Source organism: Cnephaeus nilssonii (genome assembly GCF_951640355.1).
Source record: "Cnephaeus nilssonii genome assembly, chromosome: 7".
NCBI lineage: Eukaryota > Metazoa > Chordata > Mammalia > Chiroptera > Vespertilionidae > Cnephaeus > Cnephaeus nilssonii.
This window is the reverse complement of record NC_137078.1, coordinates 68,179,448-68,205,617: the sequence shown is the minus strand read 5'-3', so window position 1 is coordinate 68,205,617 and position 26,170 is coordinate 68,179,448. Positions and strand designations below refer to the sequence as shown.

At 40.4% G+C, this 26,170-nt stretch overlaps 1 protein-coding gene across 1 annotated transcript in view; it reads left to right on the top strand.

The window, feature by feature from the left end:
• AGBL4 (AGBL carboxypeptidase 4) overlaps positions 1 to 26,170 on the top strand; it is a gene marked incomplete at both ends in the record, with an annotated part of 953,795 nt that overhangs the window by 370,726 nt on the left and 556,899 nt on the right. Inside the window, one exon of the mRNA XM_079777856.1 lies at positions 7,907 to 8,001. Coding sequence (XP_079633982.1) covers positions 7,907 to 8,001 — 95 coding nt within the window. The remainder of the gene's footprint in view (positions 1 to 7,906; positions 8,002 to 26,170) is intronic.

The following is a 26,170-nucleotide window of genomic DNA, read 5'->3' as shown; positions in this document are numbered from 1 at the left end:
TCTCTTTCTGTAAGTTCACTATTGGTGTATAGAAATTCCATAGATTTCATGGCATTAATTTTGTATCCAGCTACATTGCAGAATTCATTTATTAAGTCTAATAACTTTTTGATGGAGTCTTTAGGATTTTCTATATACAGTATCATGCCATCTGTGAATAAGGAGAGTTTTACTTCTTCTTTTCCAATTTGGATGCCTTTTATTTCTTCTTCTTGTCTGATAGCAATGTATTTTAATGCCAGTCTCATCTCTTACCCAACTCAGTCCCAGAATTATTTGCTTTAGCCACAGGAAGCTTGTAATTCCACAAACTACTTGATCTTGTTCTTGTTGCTCCCTCTGATTGTAATGTCTTCCATCTTTCTCTCCTTCCTGACCAGTCCTTATTCATCAGTAAAGATACAGCTTTCCTTCCACTAGACTACCTTAACATTGTGTGTGCGTGTTTGCACATGTGTGTTTTACATGTTTATTTCCCCCACTAGGTAGTTTCTTAAGGAGAAAGGGTCTTATTCATTTCTGTTTCCATCACAAAATAGAGTAGGAATCCTATAACTATTTTATTAAATTGAATGTTTAAATGAATGTATCTTTTTTAAAAGTATGTTTTTATTGAGTTTAGAGAGAGGAAGGGAGAGGGAGAGATAGAAACATCTATGGGCTGCCTCCTGCACTGCCCCCCGCCCCAAGGATCAAACCTACAACCCAGGTATGTGCTCTGATCAGGAATTGAACTAGTGACCTCTTGGTTCATGGGTTGATGCTCAACCACTGAGCCACACCAGCTGGGCTGAATGAATATTTCTTGAGTGAATGAATGCATAAATGAAATTTAGAACAAATTTTTCTGTAGGAAGTGCTATCAGACTGAGGAAAAGAGAGGCATTTAAAAAATTATTGTTGAAAGTATTACATATGTCTCCTTTTTTCACCCATTGACCCCCTGAAGCTCACCCCTGCCGCCAGCCCCAGACCCTCACTGTCCCATTGTCTGTGGCCAGGGGCCATGCATATATGCATACAAGTTTCTTGATTGATTACTTACCCACCCACCCATCCTCCCCCACCTTCTCTCTGAAATTCTGAACTCTGTTGCACAATTCCATGTCTCTAGATCCACTCCATTCAACAGTTTATTTTGTTACTTAGATTCCAAATATGAGTGAGATCATGTGATAATTGTGTTTCTCTCACTGACTTTTTTCATTTAACATGACACTCTCCATTTCCCTCCATGCTGACTCAAAGGGTAAAAGATCCTTCTTTTTACTGCTGCATAGTATTCCATTGTATAAATGTATCATAGCTTTTTTATCTACTCATCTACTGATGGGCACTTAGGCTGTTTCCAGATATTAGCTATTGTAAATTGTGCTGCTATGAACATAGGGGTGCATACATTCTTTCTTTGTGGTGTTTCGGGTTTCTCAGACATCTCATGCAGCATATGTTTATGGATACATATCCTAGGGCAGTGGTCGGCAAACTCATTAGTCAACAGAGCCAAATATCAACAGTACAACGATTGAAATTTCTTTGGAGAGCCAAATTTTTTAAACTTCTTCTAACGCCACTTCTTCAAAATAGACTCGCCCAGGCCGTGGTATTTTGTGGAAGAGCCACACTCAAGGGGCCAAAGAGCTGCATGTGGCTTGTGAGCTGCAGTTTGCCATCCACGGTCTTAGGGCAAAGGAAAATAAGGAGAAAATAAACAAATGGAACTGCATCAAAATAAAAAGCTTCTGCAGAGCAAAAGAAACAGTCAACAAAATGAAAAGAGAGCACACTGCATGGAAGAACATATTTGGCAATGATACATCTGATAAAGGATTAATGTCCAAAATATATAAGGAACTCATACAACTTAACAAAAGGAAGACAAACAATTCAATTAAAAAATGGGCAAAGGACCTAAATAGATACTTCTCTAAGTGGATATACAGATGGCCAAGAGACATATGAAAAAATGCTCAAAGTCACTGAACCTCAGAGAGATGCAAATTAAAATGACAATGAGGTGTCACCTCACACCTGTCAGAATGGCTACCATCAACAAATGACAAGTGCTGGAGAGGATGTGGAGAAAAGGGAACCCTAGTACACTCCTCGTGGAAATGCAGACAGGTGCAGCCATTATGGAAAACATTATGGAGTTTCCTCAAAAAATTAAATATGGAGGAAAATAGAGGAATTTTTGTTTGTATATTTGTAGATATTTATTCTGAGTTATAAGGAGAAGAACACATCTCCCTGAAAGATCTATTTTAATTGTCAAGTTGCTAATGCCCTTGTTTGATATGCTAAACTTCCCTTGATAAAAATGTTTTGCTCCATTCTCTTTCTACCTCTTTTTGCTGACTTCTCAGAACAAGCTTTCAGTGAAGGGGAGAAGAACTTGTAAACCATTCCTTTATTATCTCTATCAGACTGCAGTATCTGCACAAAGAGTTTCACAATTTCTAGTTAACAAGACACAGGTAGAGCTGATTAACAAACTGTTGGTTCCCTGTGACTGCTTGATATCAGCTTATAATAGACTAGAGGCCCGGTGCACAACGTTCGTGCATGGGGGAGGGGGGTTTCCCTCAGCCCAGCCTGTGCCCTCTCGCAGTCCAGGACCCCTCAGAGGATGTCCAACTGCTGCTACAGAGCCAGGAGAGGCTTCCGCCAACGCTGCTGCACTTGCCAGCCATGAACCCGGCTTCTGGATGAGCAGTGCTCCCCCTGTGGGAGAGCATTGACCACCAGGGGGCAGCTCCTGCATTGAGCGTCTGCCCCCTGGTGGTCAGTGCACATCATAGAGACTGGTCATTCCACTGTTCGGTCAACTTGCATATTAGGGTTTTATTATATAAGACTAGGGGCCCGGTGCACGAAATTCGTGCACTGGGGAGGGGTCCCTCAGCCCAGCCTGCCCCTTCTCACATACTGTTAGCCCTCAGGGGATGTCCTACTGATGGCTTAGGCCTGCTCCCCGTTGGAAGTGTACCTAAACCACAGTCTGGCCTCCTTTTGTGGGAGGCAACCGGGCTGATCAGGGGAAGGCGCCAGCCCCATCACCCCACTGCTGCAGCTACTGTCAGTCACTGCAGCCACCAAGGTGTTTTCATCAACACGGACTCCAGTCCCTTCACCAAGAAAAAATGACAACTTTCTTTAGGAATTTTCAAGATGTGTCTTTCATAGGCTATGACATTTCTTTCTTTCTTTTTCTTTTTATCCTCACCTGAGGATATGTTTCCATTGATTTTTTTCCCCTTCCCTCCAATCTTAGGCTCGGCCCCTGCCCAAGCCTAAAGCGTCTTCCCCAGGCTTTAGGCTTGGGGAAGGGGTTCCCCCTGCCTCCACACCTCCGATTGCAGGCTCAGCCCCTTCCCAAGCCTAAAGCCTCCGCCCCAGGCTTTAGGCTTGGGAAGGGGACCCCACCCCCGCCCCTCCAATCGCAGGCTCAGCCCCTTCCCGTCTAATGCCTCTGCCCAATGGCCGGCTGGGAGTGACCTGGTTGCAGAGGAGGTTCCCGGGACCCAGGTATATATGCAAATTAACCGCCATCTTTGTTGGGTTAATTTTCATACTCACTCTGATTGGCTGTGGGCAGGGCAGAGATACAGTCAATTTACATGTTTCTCTATTATCAAGTAAGATAAGAATTTTTTACTATATTTATTTGTTAATAATTTAGTATTTCTCCCTTAATTTGTTAATATGATGACTTACGCTTTAGCTCTTTTTTATGTTGAAACATCTTTCCATTCCTAGGAAATGCTTTACTTTGTATTGATATAAAATTTATGTGTGTGCATATGCTGGATTTGGACTGGTAATTTTTTATTTAGAGTTTTCAATAAATATAACTAACACAGGGCTTCACTTTTCATTTTTCTCTTTTTTTAAAATTGAATTTATTGAGGTGACATTGGTTAATAAAATTATCTAGGTTTTGATACCTATGTAATTATTAACCTAGTTATTAAAAACTGGAAAGTAACAAAGGGAAGACCAAATATTATAGGCATGTCATTTGGACAGTTTCACCAGGAAGCAAAAGCTTTACACTCCCCAAGGAGCCACCAGCCTATTCCCTGTAGATTTTTGGGGAAAGGGACTGGATAGAGAGGAGACACATGCCCAGTAAAGCTGGGGTGACTTTGGGCAGGTATTTTCCTGTCAGTTACACCTGGGAACAGGTGATTGGCCTGAATGGGCATGGCCAATGGATGGGTGTAAATGTTGGGATATTTAATCACTTACATAAATGAGTTCACACTGTTGGTTCCTCTTGGCTCTCTTGGGACTCTTGTTGCATGGGGCACGCTGTCTTGGCTCCCCTACATTTGCCCACGTGGCCCATGGCCATGTGAAACCCACACGAAATGTTCCAATGGACTACAACTAGTCTGATGCTGAGCTGGACCCAACTGCAACATGGAACAGAAATTCTGGATACTGGCTTTGCTTTCTAGCTCTACTGAAACCCCAGCTACACTTCTTCTATAACTGGACTAAGGGAAATGGGACTTTGGAAACCCGGGACTTGAAAACTTTTATTGATTTTTAGAGAAAGGGAGAGAGATATAAACATTGATGAGAGAGAATCATTGATGGGAATCATTGCAGGATCAAGCCCGAAATCTGGGCATGTGCCCTGACCAGGAATCAAACCTGCGACTTCTTGTTTCATGGGTTGATGCACAACCACTGAGCCATACCGGCTGGGACATATATTTAGTCCTCACCAGAGGATACTTTTTTCCATTGCTTTTTACAGAGAGTGGAAGGGAGAGGGAGAGAGAAAGAGAGGGGGAGGGAGAGAGAGAGGGAGGGAGAGCAGAGAGAGGGGGAGAGAGAGAGAGAGAGAGAGAGAGAGAGAGAGAGAGAGAGAGATTGTTTGCCTCCTGCTTGAGCCCTGACTGAGATGGGGATCAAACCTGCAACCTAGGTACATGCCCTTGTTGGGGAATCAAACCTGTAACCCTTGGTGCGGGAGGGCAATGCTGGTGAGGGCCCTATTATAAATATTTTAACATTTCTATCATTATTTCTTCTTTGATACATGAAAAATGAAGAAGAATCTGTCAATTTTTGGTACTTAGAAAGTGCTCAGAAGTTGTTTGCTATTATTATAGTTGTTACCAGTACCTCATAGGTTCCATTTCTTGTGATGCATTTTGAGTAAATAACTGATAATTGAGTGTAAAATATGGAAAGACAAGATTTCCTAACTGCCTACTTCCAAATACCTTTGACTCTCACAACCACAGGTAGCCTTCCTAAATAGGCTGGAAAACATTAAGAAATGCATGGGTGAAGAATGTTGTTAAGAGATAGTGTTCTCTTTGTCTGTAGTGTCACAGAAAGTATGATCTTTATGGTCTGAGCACCTAGGATTTAAATCCTAGCTCTATCAGTTAATAGTTCTGTGTGTGTGTGTGTGTGTGTGTGTGTGTGGGTGTGCACGAGTGTGTGTGTTTTGCAGGGTGAGGGGGAGTGGGAGGAGTGGCAAGCCAGTTAGTCTGTATTATCTTTAATTTCCTCATGTTTAAAGTTGGGATAAAATAACTTTTGTTTATGGATGTAGATGCTAAATAATCAAGTATATTTAAAACACCTGGGAAATATTCCTGGCACAGTATAGGATATTAATGATCAATAAATGTTTTACTTTCTCATTTATTTATTTCAGCTTTACATATGCACATTATTTCTGTATTAGATGTTCCCCCACCCCCTGCATTTAGCATTAATTTAATCCTGAAATTGCAATATGGCTTCCAGGTTCACTGGATCTGACACCTGGAATCTCAGAAGAAAAAGGGGGGGATTAAGCTTTGTGAGGTTCAAAGGCCATTTGTGCCTCTTGATATTGATTTTCTTAAATCGGACCATAGTCAAGAGCCTGGGAGAAGTAATTGAACTGACAACAGACAGGTCTGGGTTATTAATAATGGAATAGGCTTGGACATTCTTGATGACTTAATTTAATGACAACAGGGAGTTCTGAAACTGAAATGCCTGGAGATGCGGTCAATGGTTAGATCTCTAAGGAGAAAGAAAAACATGAGTTATTCCTAAGAGCTTATTTCATAGAACAAAATATTTATGGTAGTTCCAAACATGAGGCCAGAGGAAATGGTTAAGATTTTCTCTCTTCAAAAAAAATAAAATTATAAAGACTTGAATTTTTTAAAATATATTTATCTTTGCCCTTATTTTGGAAAATATACTTGGTTAGAGTTATGAAATTTGGAACCTTAGTAAGCAGCTCAAGATCATGAGCATCTTTTTTTTTTAATCCCCTGGATTCAATATCAGCTCTCCATCTATTATATGACTTTAAACAAGTAGTTAAACTATTGGAGCCTCCATTTCCACACCTGTAGTTATAGGAGAATATTTAAATCATTTAAAAAGTGTGTAAAACACCTGGCACTTGATATTTTATTATACCTCACACAATAAATATTTGTTAACTGAAACAATACATGAATTTTGATGCTTCCCTCTCTGCCTCTGGATTGAAAAGCTAGTCTATGGCGACTTATTGAAAGCTTTCCCTTTCTGCAGCTACTCTGGATTTCCTTGCTCTGCTCCTCATCCTCTGTCCTTTGGACTCTTTCAGTGGTCATTTAGCATCTTTTAAACCCAATTATCTTTTCTTTCCTAGTCTCTTCTCCCCAGTTATGACAAAGTTATTTATTAAAACAAGGGCCTGATTTCTTTTAACTTTAATCATCTAGAACACTCCTCTCCCCCATTTTTAAAGAGGAAACCCGGAGAGGAAAGGTGCTTACCCAAGTACATATGCCCCTCTAACTTGTGCTAAAATTGGGGTTGAGCCTAGTACCCCTAGGCCTAGCAAAGGATAACAAAGGGGGTGCAGTTCTAGTCAAAAGGGTGTGGAGCAGTTGCATAATTTTTTAACTTCAGTTTTATACTGTTACTATCTTTAAGTTGTTGAGCTTCAAATGCACGACTGTCACTGTAATGATAATATCATTCATTTCCATGCAAATTCTAGGTCAGTCTAGAGAGACAGCACAATCCTAATATATAATAGGCAGGGTCTGTAATGTCCAAAATGACCGAAGGGACGACCAAAAGCCAGGCTGGGCACACAGCAGGCTCTGGTGGGCGGGGACTGGTGAGCAGGCTGAACTGCTGACCACTTGGTCCCTCCTGGGTTGCGGGCGCCTTGGCGACCCAGCACTGACTGCCGCCACTGTGGGGCTGCGGCAATCCCGGACTAACTGCCACCACCACAGGCGCCTCAGCGACCCAGCACTGACTGCCACTGCCAAGGCAGGTGCAATGCGATTGGTCAAGGGGCCCCACCATCACCCCAAAGAGGGAGGCCCAGTCTACCCAGCCAGCGGTGGTGGGTGGGGCCTCCCTCTGTGGGGAAATCAATTGCAGGGCTCCTGGACTGCAAGAGGGTGCAGGCCAGGCTGAAGGACCCTCCCCCCAAGTACACAAATTTCATGCACCAGGCCTCTAGTTAATAATAATGGCCAAAACGTACATAGTACTTACTATGTACCAAGTATGGGTCCAAACACTGTACACTTATTAACTTATTTCATCCTCAGCAGTAACCTTAGATACCATTATTCTCATTTTCCAGATGAGGAAACTGAGACACAGAAAGACTTAATAGTTTGGCAAGGTCATACAACTTGAGAGTGTAAAGTGGGATTAAAACTCAGGCTTCCAGGTTCCAGAGTCTGTGGTGTTAACTACTGTGCTAAACTGGAGCAAACACATTGAGTTTCTGTGAGCATCATTTTTCTTCACTGTATAGTTAGTCATTACGGATTCCTTTAACCCTGCTTATTTTTTTCCAGTATTATCAGAAAGTGTCAACTTGCATATAGCATAGTCTTCTGATAAACCTCTCTTTCTTTTTCAGAGAGTTATTTTCAATATTGTTAACTTCAGCAAAACAAAGAGTCTTTATAGAGATGGAATGGCCCCTATGGTGAAATCTACTAGCAGACCAAAATGGTAAGTGACCCACCGATTGGGACATATTTCTGGTTGGAGAATTTGACCCAGAGCTCAAGTTCATCTGCTGTACGGATAGGGCTTAGCCTCACTGGCACTAAGAAGAATAAGATGAGTTTCTGGTTGGCTATTGGTTAGAAGGAGAATATGAATTTCTGGATGGCTCCAGGTGCTGTTTTTTGAGAATGTTGGGATAGAGAACATGGTCTCATGTTTAGATTGACCAACATTCCGAGGAAAGGTGTGGTCTGTTATTTGGTTAACTTCATATCCTGCTTGCCTTTTATCAAGGTATCTTTGGAAACTTTAATTAAAGTTGATTCTATGTTTTTTAGCCTGGGCATAGATGTTCAGTAACCTAGGAGGATAATGAGAACTACATTTTAGTATATTTTTCTTGCTTTTCTTGTTTGTTTGTTTGTTTGTTTTGGCGTGTGTGTGTGTGTGTGTGTGTGTGTGTGTGTGTGTGTAGAAGTTGTGTTTTTGTGGATGTTAAAGTTCTATTTGTCCAATTGCTCTAGTGAGGATGAGAGCTGGATAGGATTGCCCAGATATAGTAATAATGATGATGATATGGATGATGATAACAACTCTCACTTATTTAGAGCCCATTCTTTGTCAGACCTTTTACATTTGCTGTTACTATTCTCACAACATTTTTGCAAGAGAGAATTTAAATATCCCTATATTACAGATGAAGAAATTGAGTCTAGGAAAGGTTAAGTACTTTCTAAAGATAATAGATAGTAAGGAGCCTGCGTTATTTTTATTACCCCACAGTGCCATTCAAACCAATTATTTTGTTCATCCATCCACTCATTTACTCATTCAACAACTACTGATTGAGTGTACCAAAACAAGGGATTTTAAAGATAGCAACAAAATGTTATTCATCTGTCACACAGTAGGTGCTAAGTGAATGTTTCTTGAACTGAACTGAATTCATTATGCAAATTTACATGTAAAGTGCCTGGCACTTGCTAAGTGCTCAGTAAATTTCATCTATTATTAATAGTATTATGTAAACACGATACAAATGCAAGGAATTGTTAATATTATTCTAGCTTTGATCCCTGTTCAAAATTTAATGACTAGTGAGATCATCCCCAAATGTCTATATTTATAGAAAACCAGCAATTCATAAATATTGAATTGTGCTTTTATCTATAAACGATACTTGACAATTTTCTGTAAATGCTGGGCTGAGAAGCTCAGGTTTGTAAAAATGCAGGCATTTGATGATGATAATGAAAACTGTTTATTAAAAGATAAAATATCTTCCTGGGCCTGTTTTTTGTTTTTTTTTGCTTTGCTGTATCAATTGCACTAGACTGCTGTGCACTTAATTCCTTTTTGACAGTGGGTTCCGGACAAGGGATAGGCCTTTGCTTTGAGTCTCTGAAGTCAACCCAGGTGGATAACAAAAGCACACATGTCTCTAACAGGCATATGTGCTGATGTGTACTTCAAACCTTGCCAACCAAAGAACATCACTGTTGATATGCTCACCAGGGCCTTCAAAATAACATTGCACTTCTTTTACTGGCTCTGTGCTGGGATCTCACACAGCAACAGTAGTCACCCTCCCGTTTTCTCAAGTGTTCCGTTCTGGAGTCTTCTCTTTTTCTGTGCTTTTGAAAATCCTTAAGCCTTAATTATTTCATTTCGTTTTGTTTTGTTTCTCATGGACTATCATTTGGGTCTTCTCTGTCAGGGCTTTTGACAAGATTTTGAAATATTAATGAGTCCTTGCATTTATATTATAATGCCTTAGAATTAAGTTAGTGTTCTTATTCAACGTTGCAAGCTCTCAGCAGCCGCCATTATCCAGTCATGGGCTTTCTCTACTGGTCTGAAAGACGTGAAAGCTTTAGAACTGAGTTTATTGTAGTTTGTCAAGCCTGTAAGGCATAAGGGACCAGAGCAAATCAAGTTGTTGATATGTTTAATCTCTCCTATTTTTTACTTTACCATCCCCAGACCTTAGATGCAAAGCTGTTCACATTCCTTCATAGTCACCTGCCCCTAAGCCGGATGTTTAGATATTTGTTTACTTAATAAGACTTTATTGAGTACCTTTAATATGCCACACATTATTCTAGAAATTGGAGCTATTGTATGAATATGACAGAAGATACATTCCCAAATGGAACTTTCATTTTAGAATTTTATTAACTGATCTCTGCAGTCTTTTACTGTCCTTGCTACTGGTTTGTTCTAAAGATTCTTTCTACCACTTTGGTGCTTACTGCCTAGGACTTGCTTCCATTCCTTATGTGGATGACCTGTACCAGAACCTGTCTTCCAGTAGTCATCATTCTAAATGTTTTCAGGATAACATAAAGAAGTGTATGTGACCGACACTCAGAATATTAAATTTTACTGACCCTAAGGTATTCATCAAAATGTAGGATTCTTGACAATGGCCTGACTCAAGGCTGACAAATAACCTTACAGATCCCAATGTTAGAATATCTTCTGTATTGTCTCCCTAATTCCAATTTCTCCAATACCCAGGCGACCATCATAACAAAGGGAAGTAGCTGATACTTTTCTTGTCTAGGGGTATTGCCTATTTTAATATTCACATAGACCATGGAAATTTTCTTACCTCATGACAAACATTAAAAACCCTAAATTTCCTGGATGAAATATATTCCTAATTGGAAAACAAACTTTCCTTACCTTTTCAAGGTGAAATATCATTATTCTTCACCTATCCAAGAGAATTGTGACTGATCCCAAGCAAAGATGCCTCCAGACCTTAGCATAGGTCTGGTAATCAATTAGTTGTGGAAAGCAAATGAGCAAAAGAAGCAACTAAAAATCCATTATGCAAATATATAGTCATTCAAGATTGTTCTGCCTTGGAGCTAACATCACAATACCTAGCAGCAAATTGGAGAAGCTGGAAGATTCAAAAGTTTTCTGCCCATTTTAGTCCACTCTACTTCTGTTTACATATTAGTCTTTTAAAAGATCACTGGTTGTTAAGATTCCGTAGCATCAAGTTTCTGCAACTATAAGTCATTAATATTTTTTAACGTTGTCAAAAGCTGAAATTGCTACTAGGCACTCCTGAGAACTGGCATTACAAAACGACTGGTATTTGTATCCTCACCTATGCAGAAACTAAGCCCATGGCAGTTACATAGTAAGGGGCAGCATTAAGCCAAAGACATCAGAACTCCAAGTACTGTTCCTGCCATACTTTGTGCTTGGGGAGGATGGAGGAAGAAGGCACAAGGAAGCAGGAAGCAGCTATGTGATCTTTGGTAGATCTGAAATGACTTTGCCGATTAATTTGTTCATTAGAGTAGATTGGACCAAATTTTAGAGGTGGTAATAGTAGAGATGAAAACAAGTTGGGTGGATTTGAGCATTGACAGAAGATTAAATCAACTTAACTTTGTGATTGAATAGATGTGAGGAGGAGTTGTGGATGACTCTTGAGTTAGTATCCACTCCTGACTGGTAGGGTGACCAACCCTCCTGGTTTGCCTGGAACTATTGTGTTTCCTGGGATATGGGGATTTAAACTTTAATTTTAAATTGTGAATTCCCTGGGAAAAACAAGACAAGTTGGTCATTCAACTCCTGAGTGAAGAGGCCAAAATGAAGACTCAGGGAGACAACTTTAAAGGCAGAACAAAAGACAGCCCTTGTGTAAACACTGGGAAGATAAAACCAAAGCCCACAGAAACAAATTGGCATAATCCACTCTTACTCTAATCAGGTTTTTTTTTTCATTAATGTTAATGTTATTACCAATTTCCTTGAATATCTTCCTATAAAGTAATAGTACTGAAAGCTATGTTTGGATTTGGGTTAGGTTTCAAGGTGCTCCCTTTCCACCATTGGTTAAGAATGACTAAGAAAACGCGAGCACTTACATGAAAACTTAGAATGGCATTAGATTAAAATGCCCATGTGGTTTATTATTTTAAGAGTTGGCAAATGTAGTGGAAAGAGATTAGGAATAGGAATCTAAAAATCTGAGTCCTAGTCTTGGCAATACTGTTCTAAGATTTAAACAATAAAAAAAAGACCCATATTATAGAAAAATCTTTTTATACAAAGGTATTGATTATATGGTAGTTGATAATGACAGAAACTCAAATCAACCTAAATGTTTAAAACCAGGAAAATTAGTAAGTAAATTATAGTGAGTCAACTCATTGCAATATTATGCAGGCATTAAAAATAGTTTCCTGCCGAAACTGGTTTGGCTCAGTGGATAGAGCGTCAGCCTGTGGACTGAAAGGTTTCAGGTTTAATTCTGGCCAAGGGCATGTACCTTGGTTGTGGGCACATCCCCAGTGGGGAGTATGCAGGAGGCAGCTGAGCTATGTTTCTCTCGCATCGATGTTTCTAACTCTCTATCTCTTTCCCTTCCTCTCTGTAAAAAATCAATAAAATATATTAAAAAAATAGTTTCCAGACATCTATAATAACACAGAAAAAAGTGCTGATCTTGTATAAATTAAAAAGTAGGGTAGAATACTATATATAATTATTGTAATAGTATGAAACCTACATATATATTAAATATACATGTAATACTGTTAACTGAAGTCTTTAGATGGCAAGATTTTTATTTTTTTAGAGTTTTAAAAATATTTTTAGAAATTCTACAATTTGAATTTGTGGAAAATAAGTTATAGTTATGGAAAATAAAATAAATAACTTATTAAATGATGTTAACAGTTACTTATAATATGATTCAGGTTGAATCACATCACTTTCCTGGGACTTCTAGGAAGTTTCTTCATCTTAGTAAAATGAGTATCATGTATCCTATCCTTCTGATCTGCCAGGATATTACTGACGTCAGTAGAGATACTGGGAGTGAGATATAAGAGGCATTTGGAAATACATGCCATGACCAAAAATCAAATTCTTATTAAGAGGTGAGACAGAGGGAAATGTAACCATATCATTGAGCAGTGTAGTGGTCTCCTGGAGCTGCACCTGTCAGATTGCAGTAACTGATTATTGAATTTTTAGCAGTTGTGTTAGTTGCTTTTTAAACCAATGGAAACTTGAAATCATCATATATCATGGGAATTGGAAAATGCTATAAATCAGGCCTTTATACAGTCTTAAGCCAAACATTCAAATACATTTCTTTTAATTTAATATTTTTTATATTTTTTTTATTGATTTCAGAGAGGAAGGGAGAGGGAGAGGGAGATAGAAACATCAATGATGAGAGAGAATCATTGATTGGTTGCCTCCTGCATGCTTCACACTGGGGATTGAGACCCTAACCTCCTGGTTCATAGGTTGATGCTCAACCACTGAGCCATAACCAATGGCTGGGCTTTATTTAAATAATAAAAGAACACATGGAAGAAATCTCTGTGAATAAAACTGACTAAAAAGCTCCAGACTACATTCTCAACTCTCTGGTCATGGAGTCACTTTGTTAGTACTCATGACCCAGGCAAGCATCAGGGAATTGGATGTCCTGAAGATTCCCAAGGTAGAGAAGCCCAAGGGTGCTGAGAAATCATGCCTCAGGCAGCTAGGACTCCCATCTACCTCATCTTGGGAGGTAGTGCTACATAGCAAAGTGACACCATCCATCACCTCTTGAATGTGTGAGAGGCTGAATAAATGAATGGGAGGGAACCTATAGCTATTGAATTCACAGGACTGTGTCTCATTAGCTTTCCAAAAGGAAACAGGCAACACACCCATCTATATCATAAAAGCCCAGCGACCATTATAGTGGAATGACCAGAACGACTGGTTGCTATGACAAGCCGGCCGCAGGGGTTGCCACCAGCGCCACTGCCGAGCTCAAGGGCCCCAGGGCCAGTTGTGCAGCCCCCGCCAAGGCGCCAGTGCAGAAGTTGGCCAGCATGAGCGTGCAGCTTGAGATGAAGGCTCTGTGGGATGAATTCAATCAGCTGAGCACCGAGATGATCGTCACCAAGGCTGGCAGGTCAGGGCGCCTTTCTCCCCTTTGCGACCCGCCCCACGTGGCGCCCGTCTCTGGCAGCGGGCTTTGGCCAGATCCACATGAGTGAGTCTGAGAAGCTGGGTCGGGGGTACAGCCTGGCCATCTGCAGGTCCCTCTTGGCGCGGGCCAGCTCCTTTGCTCTCCGAGTCCCAGCTCTAGCAACAGCCGCCTGGCACGCCAGGCAGGAGGGAGGCCAGGAAGGTGGTGGAGAGAAACCCTGTGGACCTGCCACCCGACCAGCAGCCCAGGACCTGGCATGCCAGAAACAGACCGGCTCAGAGCACACCGAGCTTGGGGGGAAGGCAGCTGCCTGTGAGGGGCCTTGCCACCTGCTGGCTCCCAGTGGATCCCACCTCAAAGGAAACTTGGTCTTTGGTTCCTTAGTTCAGTCTATCCTGGCTAAAGAGGAGCAGTTGGGCACATTTTAGGGGATAATTAATACTCTAAAACAGTGTGTTCTGTTCCATGGAGATTGCTACCCAGTTGTCTTCAGCCTAAATTCCAGGTGATTGTGGGTCCTGGCTCTGCCACTGGGGCCCGCATCTTCCAATTAGCTTGTATTTGTTGTAAGGGCCCAAAGAGGAGAAGGGGAACAAGTTTTTCAATGCAATGGATTTGACCAACAAAGGCAAGTGCCGGGCTGTTCTAATGTACACAGAGACATCAGCTCTGAGTCTGCCTGGCCAAAGGGAGCTCAGGGCCTGTTTGCAGAGCATTCAGGTGGTTTCTGTTTCCTTGCTGAGGACGTCCTCCCTGGGAATCCTGGGGCCTGTGCTCAGCTCCAGCTCAATGGGTCTTCTCTAGGTCCCTCCCCCAGCCAACCCCACCCTCCATTGGCCCCCTGCACCCTGATCAGGGGGCGGGGCCAGCCAGCCAACCTCCCGCAGCCCCTCCCTCCAAATGGCCCGGCCCCATAGGCCCCGATTGGGGCTGGCCTGCCAGACCCCACCTGTGCACGAATTCGTGCACCAGGCCTCTAGTAGGATAATTTGAGGTAGGTTTATTTATAAAGGATCATTGTATTAATAATGGTTGGTTTGCAAATCCACAAATGATAGTGCAAGAACCTGGGACTAGTAGCAACATAATTGTCACCACCCTTCAGGAAGGGAGAAGTTATTGAAGCCTGCAAAGAGGGAGTTGTGCAGAGTGGGCTGCTTTGAAAGTAGCAGTGACCTTCTATCAAGAGAAACAGGAAGCCTTAGGTTACCTTTTGGGAAAGTAGCCAGGAAAATAATTACTCTGATATCCCTCTCCTTCCTGCCTCTGATCACTTGCTAGACTTCCTCATGGGAATAACTGAACAGAAGGCAGGAGTACAGCATACAGTTGATGTAATCCATAGAGGTCAGCCAAGTAAGCAGAGAAAAGAGTGGAGAAGAGTGGAGACAGATTACAGAGGGGCACATGGAATATATCTAGCACAGGTTAGCTTCAGTTTCTAGCTGATACTGACTTGAGTCCTTGTTTTCTCATGTAAAATGTGTATAATAGTTTTGAATATTTAATAGAATATTTGTAAATCACCTTACTGGAAGCATCTGATGCAGAGTAATGTGTCTAGAAGTAGTGGTGATTATTATTATACTATATCACTTCATATCACTGAGCTTTACTTCCCTTATCAATAAAATAGAGAAAATAATACTTTCTGCCCAATGGTTATTATAACTATAAACATTAACCTTGGATGTGAAAATGCTCTATAAGATATGATACTTTAAAAATATTAAATACAAGATGGAACCTATACTCTTGATCAGGACTGAAAACTCAACTTTCTGTTTCTAGATCCATGGGATTGGAAGCTTCATGAGCTTAGTCTTTGTTTTATTCACTGCTGTACCTCTGGTACCTAGGCAGGCCTTTGCTCAAAGTACTCAGTAAATAAATGTTAATTTAAATAAACAGCTCCTTTTAAAGACCTTTCTGATTGACCAGATGCTCTTAGATTGGTTTTGGTGCTGTTCCTTTCCTGCAGTTGGGACTCCCTTTTTCTTCCAATGGTCACTTTTTGTCTGGTGAGAAAGTTTTAAATCTTTTTATCTCCTAACTTTCCCTTCCATATAATCCAGTGCTTGTCCATGTCCCTATTCCATTCTTCTGGCACAAATCAATGTATTTAAGGATGACTCAACCATGCATCTTCTGAGCTGCTACCAGCCACCTTGCACTTCCGATGTACTCTGAAGGTTCACAGCCTACCCTCTTACACTGCATTTGTTTCTTCCACTGACTGTCTGACCCCCTTTCTATATCTATGGAAATCCTATGCCCTAATGTTCTTTTTTATACCTTAAACTTTGCACATGCTCTTCCTGTGCTGGAATACTTTTCATTTTCCACTCTCTCCTCCTTTTCCTAGACAACTCCCATATATGCATCAGGTCTCAACTTATATGCCATTTCTTTGGAGAGAGATTCAGCACTAGAATAACTAAAATGAGGATAAGTCCTCACAGTTCCCTCCTATCATATACTGTGTCCTATTTTCTATGGTTTTAACTTCCTTCCCCTATAAAATTTTAACTTTCTTGAGGGCATGACAAATTTATTTATCATGTCACAAGGACTATATATATACCAACAATTGTATTAGATTGACCATAAAGTGTAAGTGTCTAATGGATCAAGCAGTACAAGTTTTTTTTTCTTCATGAACAAACCGACAGGGCATCTCTTAACGGCATAGTCATTCAGTGACTCAAGCTGACTGTTATCTTCAATGCATGGCTTCCAGGATAACGTGGGCATCGTCTTTATTCCCGTCAAGCTAGATGGGGAAAGGGGTAGAAAAAGCCCACGTGGGAGCCTTTTAATAAGCACTGGTGAAAGTGGCTTATATTACTTTTAGTCAAATTCCTATGGCTAAAATGTTGTTTAATGGCCATATTTCACTATAAAGGAGGTTGTCAAATAATGTCTAGCTGTGTGTGAAGTAAGAAGTGGACAGCATGGATTTTGGTAGGTAGCTGACAGAGTCGGCTCCACTTCCACAAATAGTTACTCAAATGTTTATTAAATGACTGAGTAAATTCCTCCTTAGCAGCCTACATCACAAACATAAAAACTTCCCTGATCCTCCCAAGAAAATATTTATGTTTGCATCATTTTTGTGTTACTTATCTTCCTCTATCTGAATTATAATTGTTTGTGCACATGTCTTACTTGCTACCAACAATTACAAATCCCTTGTGGGCAGTATCTAGCATGTGAAGCAGTGAGGTCTAGTGGGAAAAGCATAGACATTAGGATTATACAGCCTCAATTCTAGTCCTAGTTCGTCTACTTATAAAATGTGTGATCTGTAGTAATTTCCTTGGCCCTCTGAGCCTTAGTTGTTGATATTCATGACCTAATTTAAGTTTCTTTGGGTTTCTACTAATCTTTTTGGTTGTGAATCAGCAACTTGAATTTCTTTTCAGTTAATGTTAACTGAAGAACATCACGATTAGATGAGTGTGGATTTATTGGGACCAAGTGTTTACCTTTTAGGGACCAAGTGGTTGAACTAGGATTAGAGACCAGGGATTTACAAGGATCATATTTATGTCTTTGATAAATAAAGTCACAATATAAGCTGACACTTAACTGCTTCTCTTCTCAATTTTGGGATTCAAATTTATCAATAATTAAAGAAATAGAGATATGCCCAAAGATTTGTTTTTAAGAATGTTCATAGAAGTGTTCATTATAATTGAGAAAAATGATAAATTATCTAAATACTTATCAGCAGAGATTGGTTAAATATATTTGGTAGAGCATAGGATGAAGTCTTTAAATATGTTGTAAAATAATACTTTTAAAAATATGTAGATAGGTAGATGGCAAACTAAAATACTGATAGTTGTTTATTTGGATATTTGGGGCATTTTCTTTTGTGCGTGTTCCTTTCTGTTGTTTTCCAAATGTTTAAAAAGGAATCTTACTGCTTTTAGAACATAAAATTTATTTGTAATTAACAAAACAAAAATTATTATATTAGTACCTTCTGACTTCCTGTAGTCCTTTTATGCATACCATATTCTACTTGAGTCCAAAATTACTCAGATTATCAGTGTTGGGCAGGTCTTTGAATTTAGGATTTATATTATTGTGCCAACTAGATCTGGGTTTAATCAGATCTTTCACTTTTATTTTTTTAAAATATATTTTTATTGATTTCAGAGAGGAAGGGGGATAGAAACATCAATGATGGTAGAGAACATTGATTGGTTGCCTCATTCCCACTGGGGATTGAGCCCGCAACCCGGGCATATACTTTGACTGGGAATCGAACAATGACCTCATGATTCATAGGTCATCACTCAATACTGAGCCATGCCCGCTGGGCTCACTTTTATTTTAATCACAGCTTTATTAAGGAATAATTCATATAGTTTACTTATTCAAAGTATACAATTCAGTGTGGGTCCTAGGGCTTCCAAGCTTTGAAAGGCACAGTTTCTACTGTCCTTTCTAGTGACTGCCATATAAAATAGTCTGGAATGGGGTCCAGTCTTAGAGTCAGGCTGCCAACTGTCTCATAAGGTGGTTATTGGGCTTAATTATTATGGAGAATTTGGAAGAAGACAAAACTCCTTTCCCAGCAATGCCCCTTTCTTCATGATCCCTCCCTCTGGAACCAACTTCTAAAAGCCAGGTTCCACCACTTACTTTGTTGGGTGATTAAGCAATTGATATAATTTGTCTGAGCCTCTATTTCCTCAGATATAAAATGGAGCTAATAATATCCATCTTATGATGTTATTGTGAGAATTAAAGTTATGTGATTTTCCCAAGTATTGTAGCTATAAGAATTATTGTTTCAATTTGCTCTCTCTCTTTCTCTCTCTCTCTCTCTCTTTTCATAAAAACCCTACATTATAAACTCTAGAACTTAATGCCTTTCCATGAAAGTTTGCTTTTGTCCTCAGGTCTATATTTTCAACGCATTCCAGAAATCTTTAATATAAGAACTTAATAAGGATACTTGCATCATAAGCAGAATACTTATTGTTTTTTGGCTTATGACCAAGTATATCAGAAACAATAAAATTATTTAACTTGAACCCAGATGTGGTATAACATAAGGGAGTTAGAAAAAAAAGGAAAAACCTCTGCTCACAAAATAACACATTATAAAACCGCAGTCATTTAAAGAAGATGTAACTGAACTAGAAAGGATTACCTCCCACTCACTCTGGTGAGAAGAAAAAGAACAATTAAAATGAATATATTAGGGAGAATATTATTTTTATTTCAATATTTCCATTATATTTTCTCCAATTACATGCTGAATAGAGTTCTTTACTGCAACTGAAACTCCAAGATAGAGTTTAAAAAGAGTGAATTGTGCAAGATAAAGGCAGCTCGTTTTTGCTAGGTGGAGGGTAGGTTTTCCTGACAAAAACAAAGAAGATGAGACATTAAGTTTTGGGGGAGATGTGTAGTTCCGAGTAGTTCCGAGTAGTTCCGAGTGAATCAACAGAGTCCCTAGAGGCTCTAGCCTTTGTCACACTCCTCTTTCTAATCTGGATAGTATAAAAGACTCTGTGTGCATGGCTTCTTGAGAAGTCATGCAGGAGTGTGTAGAGGATGGTGGGGAGGTGGGGGAATGAGAGAGGAAAGTAGCATCCTTAAAATTTTTACCAGGTATCATAGAATTTCAGAGTTGGACAAATGATAAAAATGAGGCTCAGAGGGGGAAATTATCTTCCCTCAGACATATAGCAAAGTGAACAGAACCATGTCTATAACTTGGGTCTCCTTCTAGGCCAGAGCCAGAGCCAGCCTCTAAGCTGAGCAGCCACATAGTTGCTTTAATTCTGTGAGTGAAAGAGGTCTGAAGAAAGACAGACCCAGGTGCAAATACAGGCTCCACCTGGTATCTGTATGGCTCTGGACAAGTTACTTAATGTCCCTATGCCTCAGGTTCTGTGTATGGAAAAGATGATTATGTCTCGCTTTTAGAGTAGCTACAAGGATTAAGTGAGAGAAGGTGGGATGTGTCACCCAGTGCAGCAACTGGCCTCCCCTTTCCCTTCCCTCTGCCCTTTAGCTTAGACTTTACTCTTTACCATGACCAGGCCTGGCCAGTTTTCTGGGGCCTCTCAGCCTCTCCCCGGTGCTACTCCTCTCGGCCCTAGTGCTGTGGGTGCCAGATCCAAGCAGTGCCAATTCATCCTCGCAGCAGAGTGGGTTGCTCACTCTGTCCTGCTCAGCTTGTTACACACAGCTGGAGTCATCTCCAAAAGTCAGGACCCAACACTGACAAGTCCTTTCTTGAATTTGGTCAAGGAATCCAGATGCTAGTTCTGATTAGAGGAATTTTATAGATGACTGACTCCCGCTTACCATATCATACACCCAGGTCCCATGGCTGTTTCTGGATCTGAACATTTGCTGGGGAATGTGCCTGGAACCTGAGTGTTGTGTACTCTGCTTGCTGCCAGTTGCCTCTCTATAAGGACCATATGCAAATGTGGGTTTTCTAGGACAAGCTGGCAACCTTTCAAAAATGGCTTATAGTAGTTCTTTTCTTTCTCTCTCCTTTTCTTTTCTGCTCTTCCTTCTCTGTGTTTAGTGAAAAGATAATGAAGGCAAGGCTCTTACTAGATATTGTAGGTATTGAATAAGTCATAGTGTCTGTGATTTACTGCTGAACAGGAATCTATTTATAATGCACCTAGGTAAGTATTAGGCATAGAATGCTAGGGCAACAAAGAGGAGGTGACCAATTCTGAACAGGCTATTAGAGAAAACTTCCCTGAAAAAAAAAAGGCATTTGGGTCGAGTCTTGAAGAACCTGAAATTTGTGAGCTTAGCAAGCTGAGTGGATGGGTGTCCAGGAAAAAAGAGAGTATTGCAAAGGCATGAGAAAGCATGGTATGTTTGGGAAATAATGAGCAATTCGGGCTGGCTGGACTGCTGTGAGCTGGGATGGGGAGAGATGAGTAGAGCTTGGGTCCTGAGGTAGATAATGAAGCTGGAAAATAGGTTAGGAACCAATTGTTGGCTGAGCTTCTTGAGCTAGAGACAATATCTTCTTTATACCCTCACAAAGCCAGAAACACAGTAGATGCCCTGTAAATGTTGCAGTGGTCTGAGTCACCACCATCTTTCTTCTGAATTCCTACAGTGACGTTTTACTGGCCCTCTGCTTTTCCTCTTGCACCTCTGTAGCCTACTCTCTGCAGAGTCACTAGAGTGATCGTTTTAAAACACAAGTCAGGTGATATCACATCTCTACTCACCTATTTCTTACTTTCCCCCTTGCTGTCCCCGGCCTCCTTGTTCTTCCCCAGACATGCCAGGCATGCTCCTGCCTTAGGGCTTTTGCACTGGCTAGTGCTCCCTTTGCCTGGAAAACTCCTACCTCAGGTAGCCATATAGCCCTCCTTCAAGCCTCTGTTCAGATTTATTCTCCATGGTATCTACCTGGACATCTTCTTTAAAACTTCAACATCCCCCACCCCAGCACTCTTAATGCCTGTTATTCCACTGTCCTTTGTTGTTGTTATTTATAGTTCTTATTGCATTTTAACAGACATATAATGTTCTTTTTAAAATTATTTATTGTTTATTGCCTATCTTCTTCTGCTAGGATGTATATTTTACATAGGGATCTTCGCTTTATTTACTGATGTATACCAAGTACCTAGCACATAATAGGTTTTCACCAGATCTTTATCTCCATGCTCTGTGGATTCTGGATCTATTACAAAGGAACTTGATTAAAAGCTTTAAGTGGTATAATTTTCTACTGTGTCATCCCAACCTGTCCTCCTATTCTTGCTCCTCTGCTAAGTGAGCCCCTTTAGATCAAGACCCTCCCCACACCCAAAGTAGAGACAGTGTCTAAATCATCTCTATACCTCCAGTATCCAGCATGTGGCCTGCTACAGAGCCTGCCCTCTGTCAGTTTGGTTGCACGGAAGAGAAAAACTGAGATTTTTTGTAGCATTGAATGAAATCTTTCAAGCTCCTTGTTCATTCTTCTGTGGAACATCAAAGAAACAATTTTCTTCTGCTTGCTTATTGATGGCTAATGTCCCTTGAATGGGTACAGAGCTACTTCTTAAAAATACACTTTCAAGTGAGAAAGAAGAGGGCCTAGACTTCATAAGAAAGTATCAGTGATACAGACTTATGTTACCTTAACATTATTTTCTGAACATGTGCAAAGCATATTTAGTCCTCACAATTGGCTTTTGCTAGTACAGTAAATTTTTTATTTTTCGTTTTACAGGTATGAAAGTTAAAATTCATAAAAGCAAATGAAGTCAAGTTCCACACAATGATTTAATGGCTCTGTATTAGAGGTAGAGAAAGACCATAAAGTAATAAGACTAGTAAAAGGGGAGAGAATTAAGGATTTGATAAAACTCAAGACAGGATTCTCTGATTTGTCAGGTTTTTTTTATGGGAACTTCCTATCACTAGAGTTATTCAATCAGAGAATGAATGACCCCTGTTCACAGAAAGGGGATTTTACCTCCCTTGAAAAGTGACAAATGAGAGGACCAAAAGCTGTAATACATTTGTCAAACTTGAAGCAGACAATTTCAGAAAAGTGTCAATGTTGACATACACAACCAAAGATGATCAATTATGCATTTGTTTATTTATTCATTCATTCAGTCACCTTTTAGTGAGGGCATATTATGTGCCAGACACAATACTACACACTGATGATGTAAGATAAATATAACTCAGTCCAAGCAGCTGAAAGAGCATAGACCAGTGATAAAGACATATATGTAAACAAGTGGATATAATACAATGTTCTCAGTGCTATAAAGAAAGGTAAATCAAGTATGGCAGGAGCAGACAAAAAATAAAACAACTTCCTGCATAGGCTGGGGATCGCTTCAGAAAGGAGTTGGATTTTGAAGCATGAGAGAGTTTAGCAGGACAAAAAAATGGGAGCTGGTCATGCATTTTTCAGGCAGACTAACAGATTTAGCAAAGGCCTTGGGATGTAAAATAGCAAAGTATGTTTGGGAAAAAATGAGAGGATAAATTAGGTGAAGGAAAGGGAAGGCAGGCATTCATGCCAAAAGAAGGAGGCAAGATTCTGCCACAAGCCTTTTAACACCAGATTCATTGTAATTTTTAGATTATAAGTTTTGTGGCTCTCACAAAAGAGATACTAAGAAATGGTAGTTCCCTCCCGCTCTATTTCTTCCATTCCAGTTCATGGATGCCTAGATGGGTTAGAGGAGGAACCAAAAGTTTCTCATCACTCTCCAAGGCCTGACCAAGGTACATACATGCTTACATGACCTTTACATGAGCAGGTTTTACTCTGGCTCTCTAGTCATCAACAGTGGAGAACCCTGTTACAGGGCATATTGTGTCAGAGGAGCCGCAGATCCCGGGAGAGCTACACGGTTATTGCAAATGGTCCCACATTCAGATGTGTCTGCTCACTCACTATCTGTACGTGGACCCAGAGTATCTCTCACGAAATATAAATTGCTGTGAAAACTTCCTTGAATTAATTGTCTCTTTTTTCCCATTTTAGTTCTTGAGCAAAAAAATACAAATACTGAAAGTTTTAGGAATGTTTTAAAAGTTAACAGTTTGTCATCTTTGCAATAATAGGCAACTTTAATTTAAGTTCAAACGCTGACTTTGCCATTCAGCCTTGCATTTTCCACATTGCATTGTAATTTACTATTAGTCTGAGTGTCTTCTCAATTGTGGGCTTCTCAGAGTCAGATATGGTCAGACATCTTATTCATCGCTGTGCCTCTAGAACCAAGAATTGATAGTGGCAAACTAATAGAAGCTGATATGTGCCTGCAGACCTCAGAGCTCTGTACTGATTCTACTAGCCATCTGACCTTGGGCAAATTATCTAAGCTCCCTGGACCTTTGTTTCTTCACAATAAATGAGAGATAATAATACATTATGTTGAAGCATTGTTGTGAGGATATAGGGCAGTAATATATAGGACAGGATCCAGCACAGACTCTGACAAATTACAGATGCTCCATGGTGTTGCTTTTTCCCTTTCTCCTCTCATCCTTAGCATTTGATGGAGGGTGGTTGTGCTTTTTTTCATCAAGCAAGTTACTTTTTCATATTTTCCATTTGGATCCATTGTCAAAGGAATAGTGAATTGGAAGGTTGGCATGGGAGAAGAAAGAGGTTGGGGAAGTAGAGAGAAGAGGAGAGAATGGCCACAGGCAGGCAAGTTAAAGGACTACTTCAATAATATAGGTAAGCGGTGGGGAAGCTTAGACAGAGATAGTGGAGGTGAAGATGAAAAAGAGGTGCTAAAACCCAGAAAAAGTAATATTTTGGCTGATTGTTTCTGAGAACAGTACTTCGTGGCAGTGGGTAATTTTTCCTGTGGTTTATCACAAGGAGCACATTGTATCTGGAGCTGACAAAGAGGGAGCCTCCCTGAAGAGTCCAGGGTGATGGAGGTTCTTCCTTGAAATTAGATATAGAAAGAGCTCCTGAAAAAGAATGCAGAAACTACCCAGGAGGAAGGGCCAGAAACACCATGAACTGGGGAATACGGGAAAATGAGTCCTGAGCATGTTTAGGAATCCTCAGTTTAGGAATGTCAGTTTACATAGCATCCAATGTATTTAGATATAGAAGAACTGTCAACCAGGTAAAAAAAAAAAAAAAGAGCCTGTTCACTGTACAGTTCATCTTTGGGAGTTCTATCTCCTGCTGCCAATAAAATGGAGGTTACAGAAACTGCCCCTGACAGTGACCCTCTGAGGCAGGAGGAATATTCCTAAGATGCTCACATGGCTCATCCCGGACCGGGTGCCCTTTCGCCCAGTCCAGGCCCAGATACCTTTTCTCTTATTCTCTGCTTCGTGTCTCCATTTGAAAAGTGATTTTGAAAAGTAACATGCAAACTGATCAATCATGCAAACAAGGCACAATTCCCACAGAGCATGTGAGGAACAGACAGATTATTTTTGTCCATCTAGTTAGGATTTGCATATGCTGGAATATTTCTGACAGGTTCTTCTTGGCTCTCCTGAGAGAGAAAAAAGATCATGAATCTACATATAAGTAAAAGATTGGAGAAGTTCAATGGTGAAAAATAGAATGAAGGATTTTTTTACTTTCTCAAGTTTTTATTACAACAGTTGTGTGACACCCAAGCCACAAAATGGCAGTGGATAATGGGGTCACTTGCTGATAGCTTCAGACAGATGAGAAAAAAATGACTCCTCTCTGTCTTGGTAGAAAAGAGGCTGAGAATTACTTTTTCCTGGGTGTTCCTGGGTTCACAGTTGGTCCCTGGGTGTTCTGTTTGTAGAGTCCCGGGATGTATAGTCTTCTGATAACAGCCACTCTACCCTTCAAGATGGCGTGGTCTCCGCAGTAGAGCCCATTGCTCCGGGAGAGATTTCAGCAGCAGTGTAGGCTGCCCGGTCAGGGGAGCCTGGTCCGGCAGTCCCCAACAGTCCCTTGGAGTATAGCTGACCCTCACCCACAAATATACACTCCCCGTACGTCCACACACTCTCCTTTCGTTCTCTCACTCACACACTATCTTGCAGTCTGCCTTCCCACCGGCAGCCATCTTCCCAATCTCTCCTGAAAAGGAGTTTTAATTACTTCTGTGATTCCAGAAAAAATTAGAGATTAATACATAATTAAAACTTGATTAGAAGTGTTTGGTGTTCAAAGTAAATGAAACCTAAGCTCTTGAGAGCTCACCCAGGTTGGAGACACAGGACCTGCCTCCCATTGTTGGCTGCATTAGATGACTAGAGCCTTTTGTGCCAGACCATCTCAGGATATAGAGCTAGAGAGATCCCTGTGAATTCCAGAAGACATAGAGGCCTTTCTAAAGAGGTGTGTCACTAATATATCCAAATCTAAAACCTCTTAATTCATTCAGAGCTCCAAGGTACTTGAGTTTCTGAGATACATTTTGGAAAGCCACATTACTCAGGCAGTCAGCATTTCCCTACCCATCAGAAAGCAAGCCTACAGTACATGTGGACATATTTGATATCCATTCTGTACAGTTTACGAATAATTGTAGTAATTATCATATTGTGCTCCTGGTAGTAATTATCATATTGTATTTTATCTGTTTACCATTTTCCCACTACTGGGAGACAGTGTTCAGCATAGATAAACATGTACATTGTAAGAATTTGAAAGAGTGAATGATGATTCTAATGATAAATTTAGAATCTGGAAAAAATGAGATTGTATCTTTTATTTAT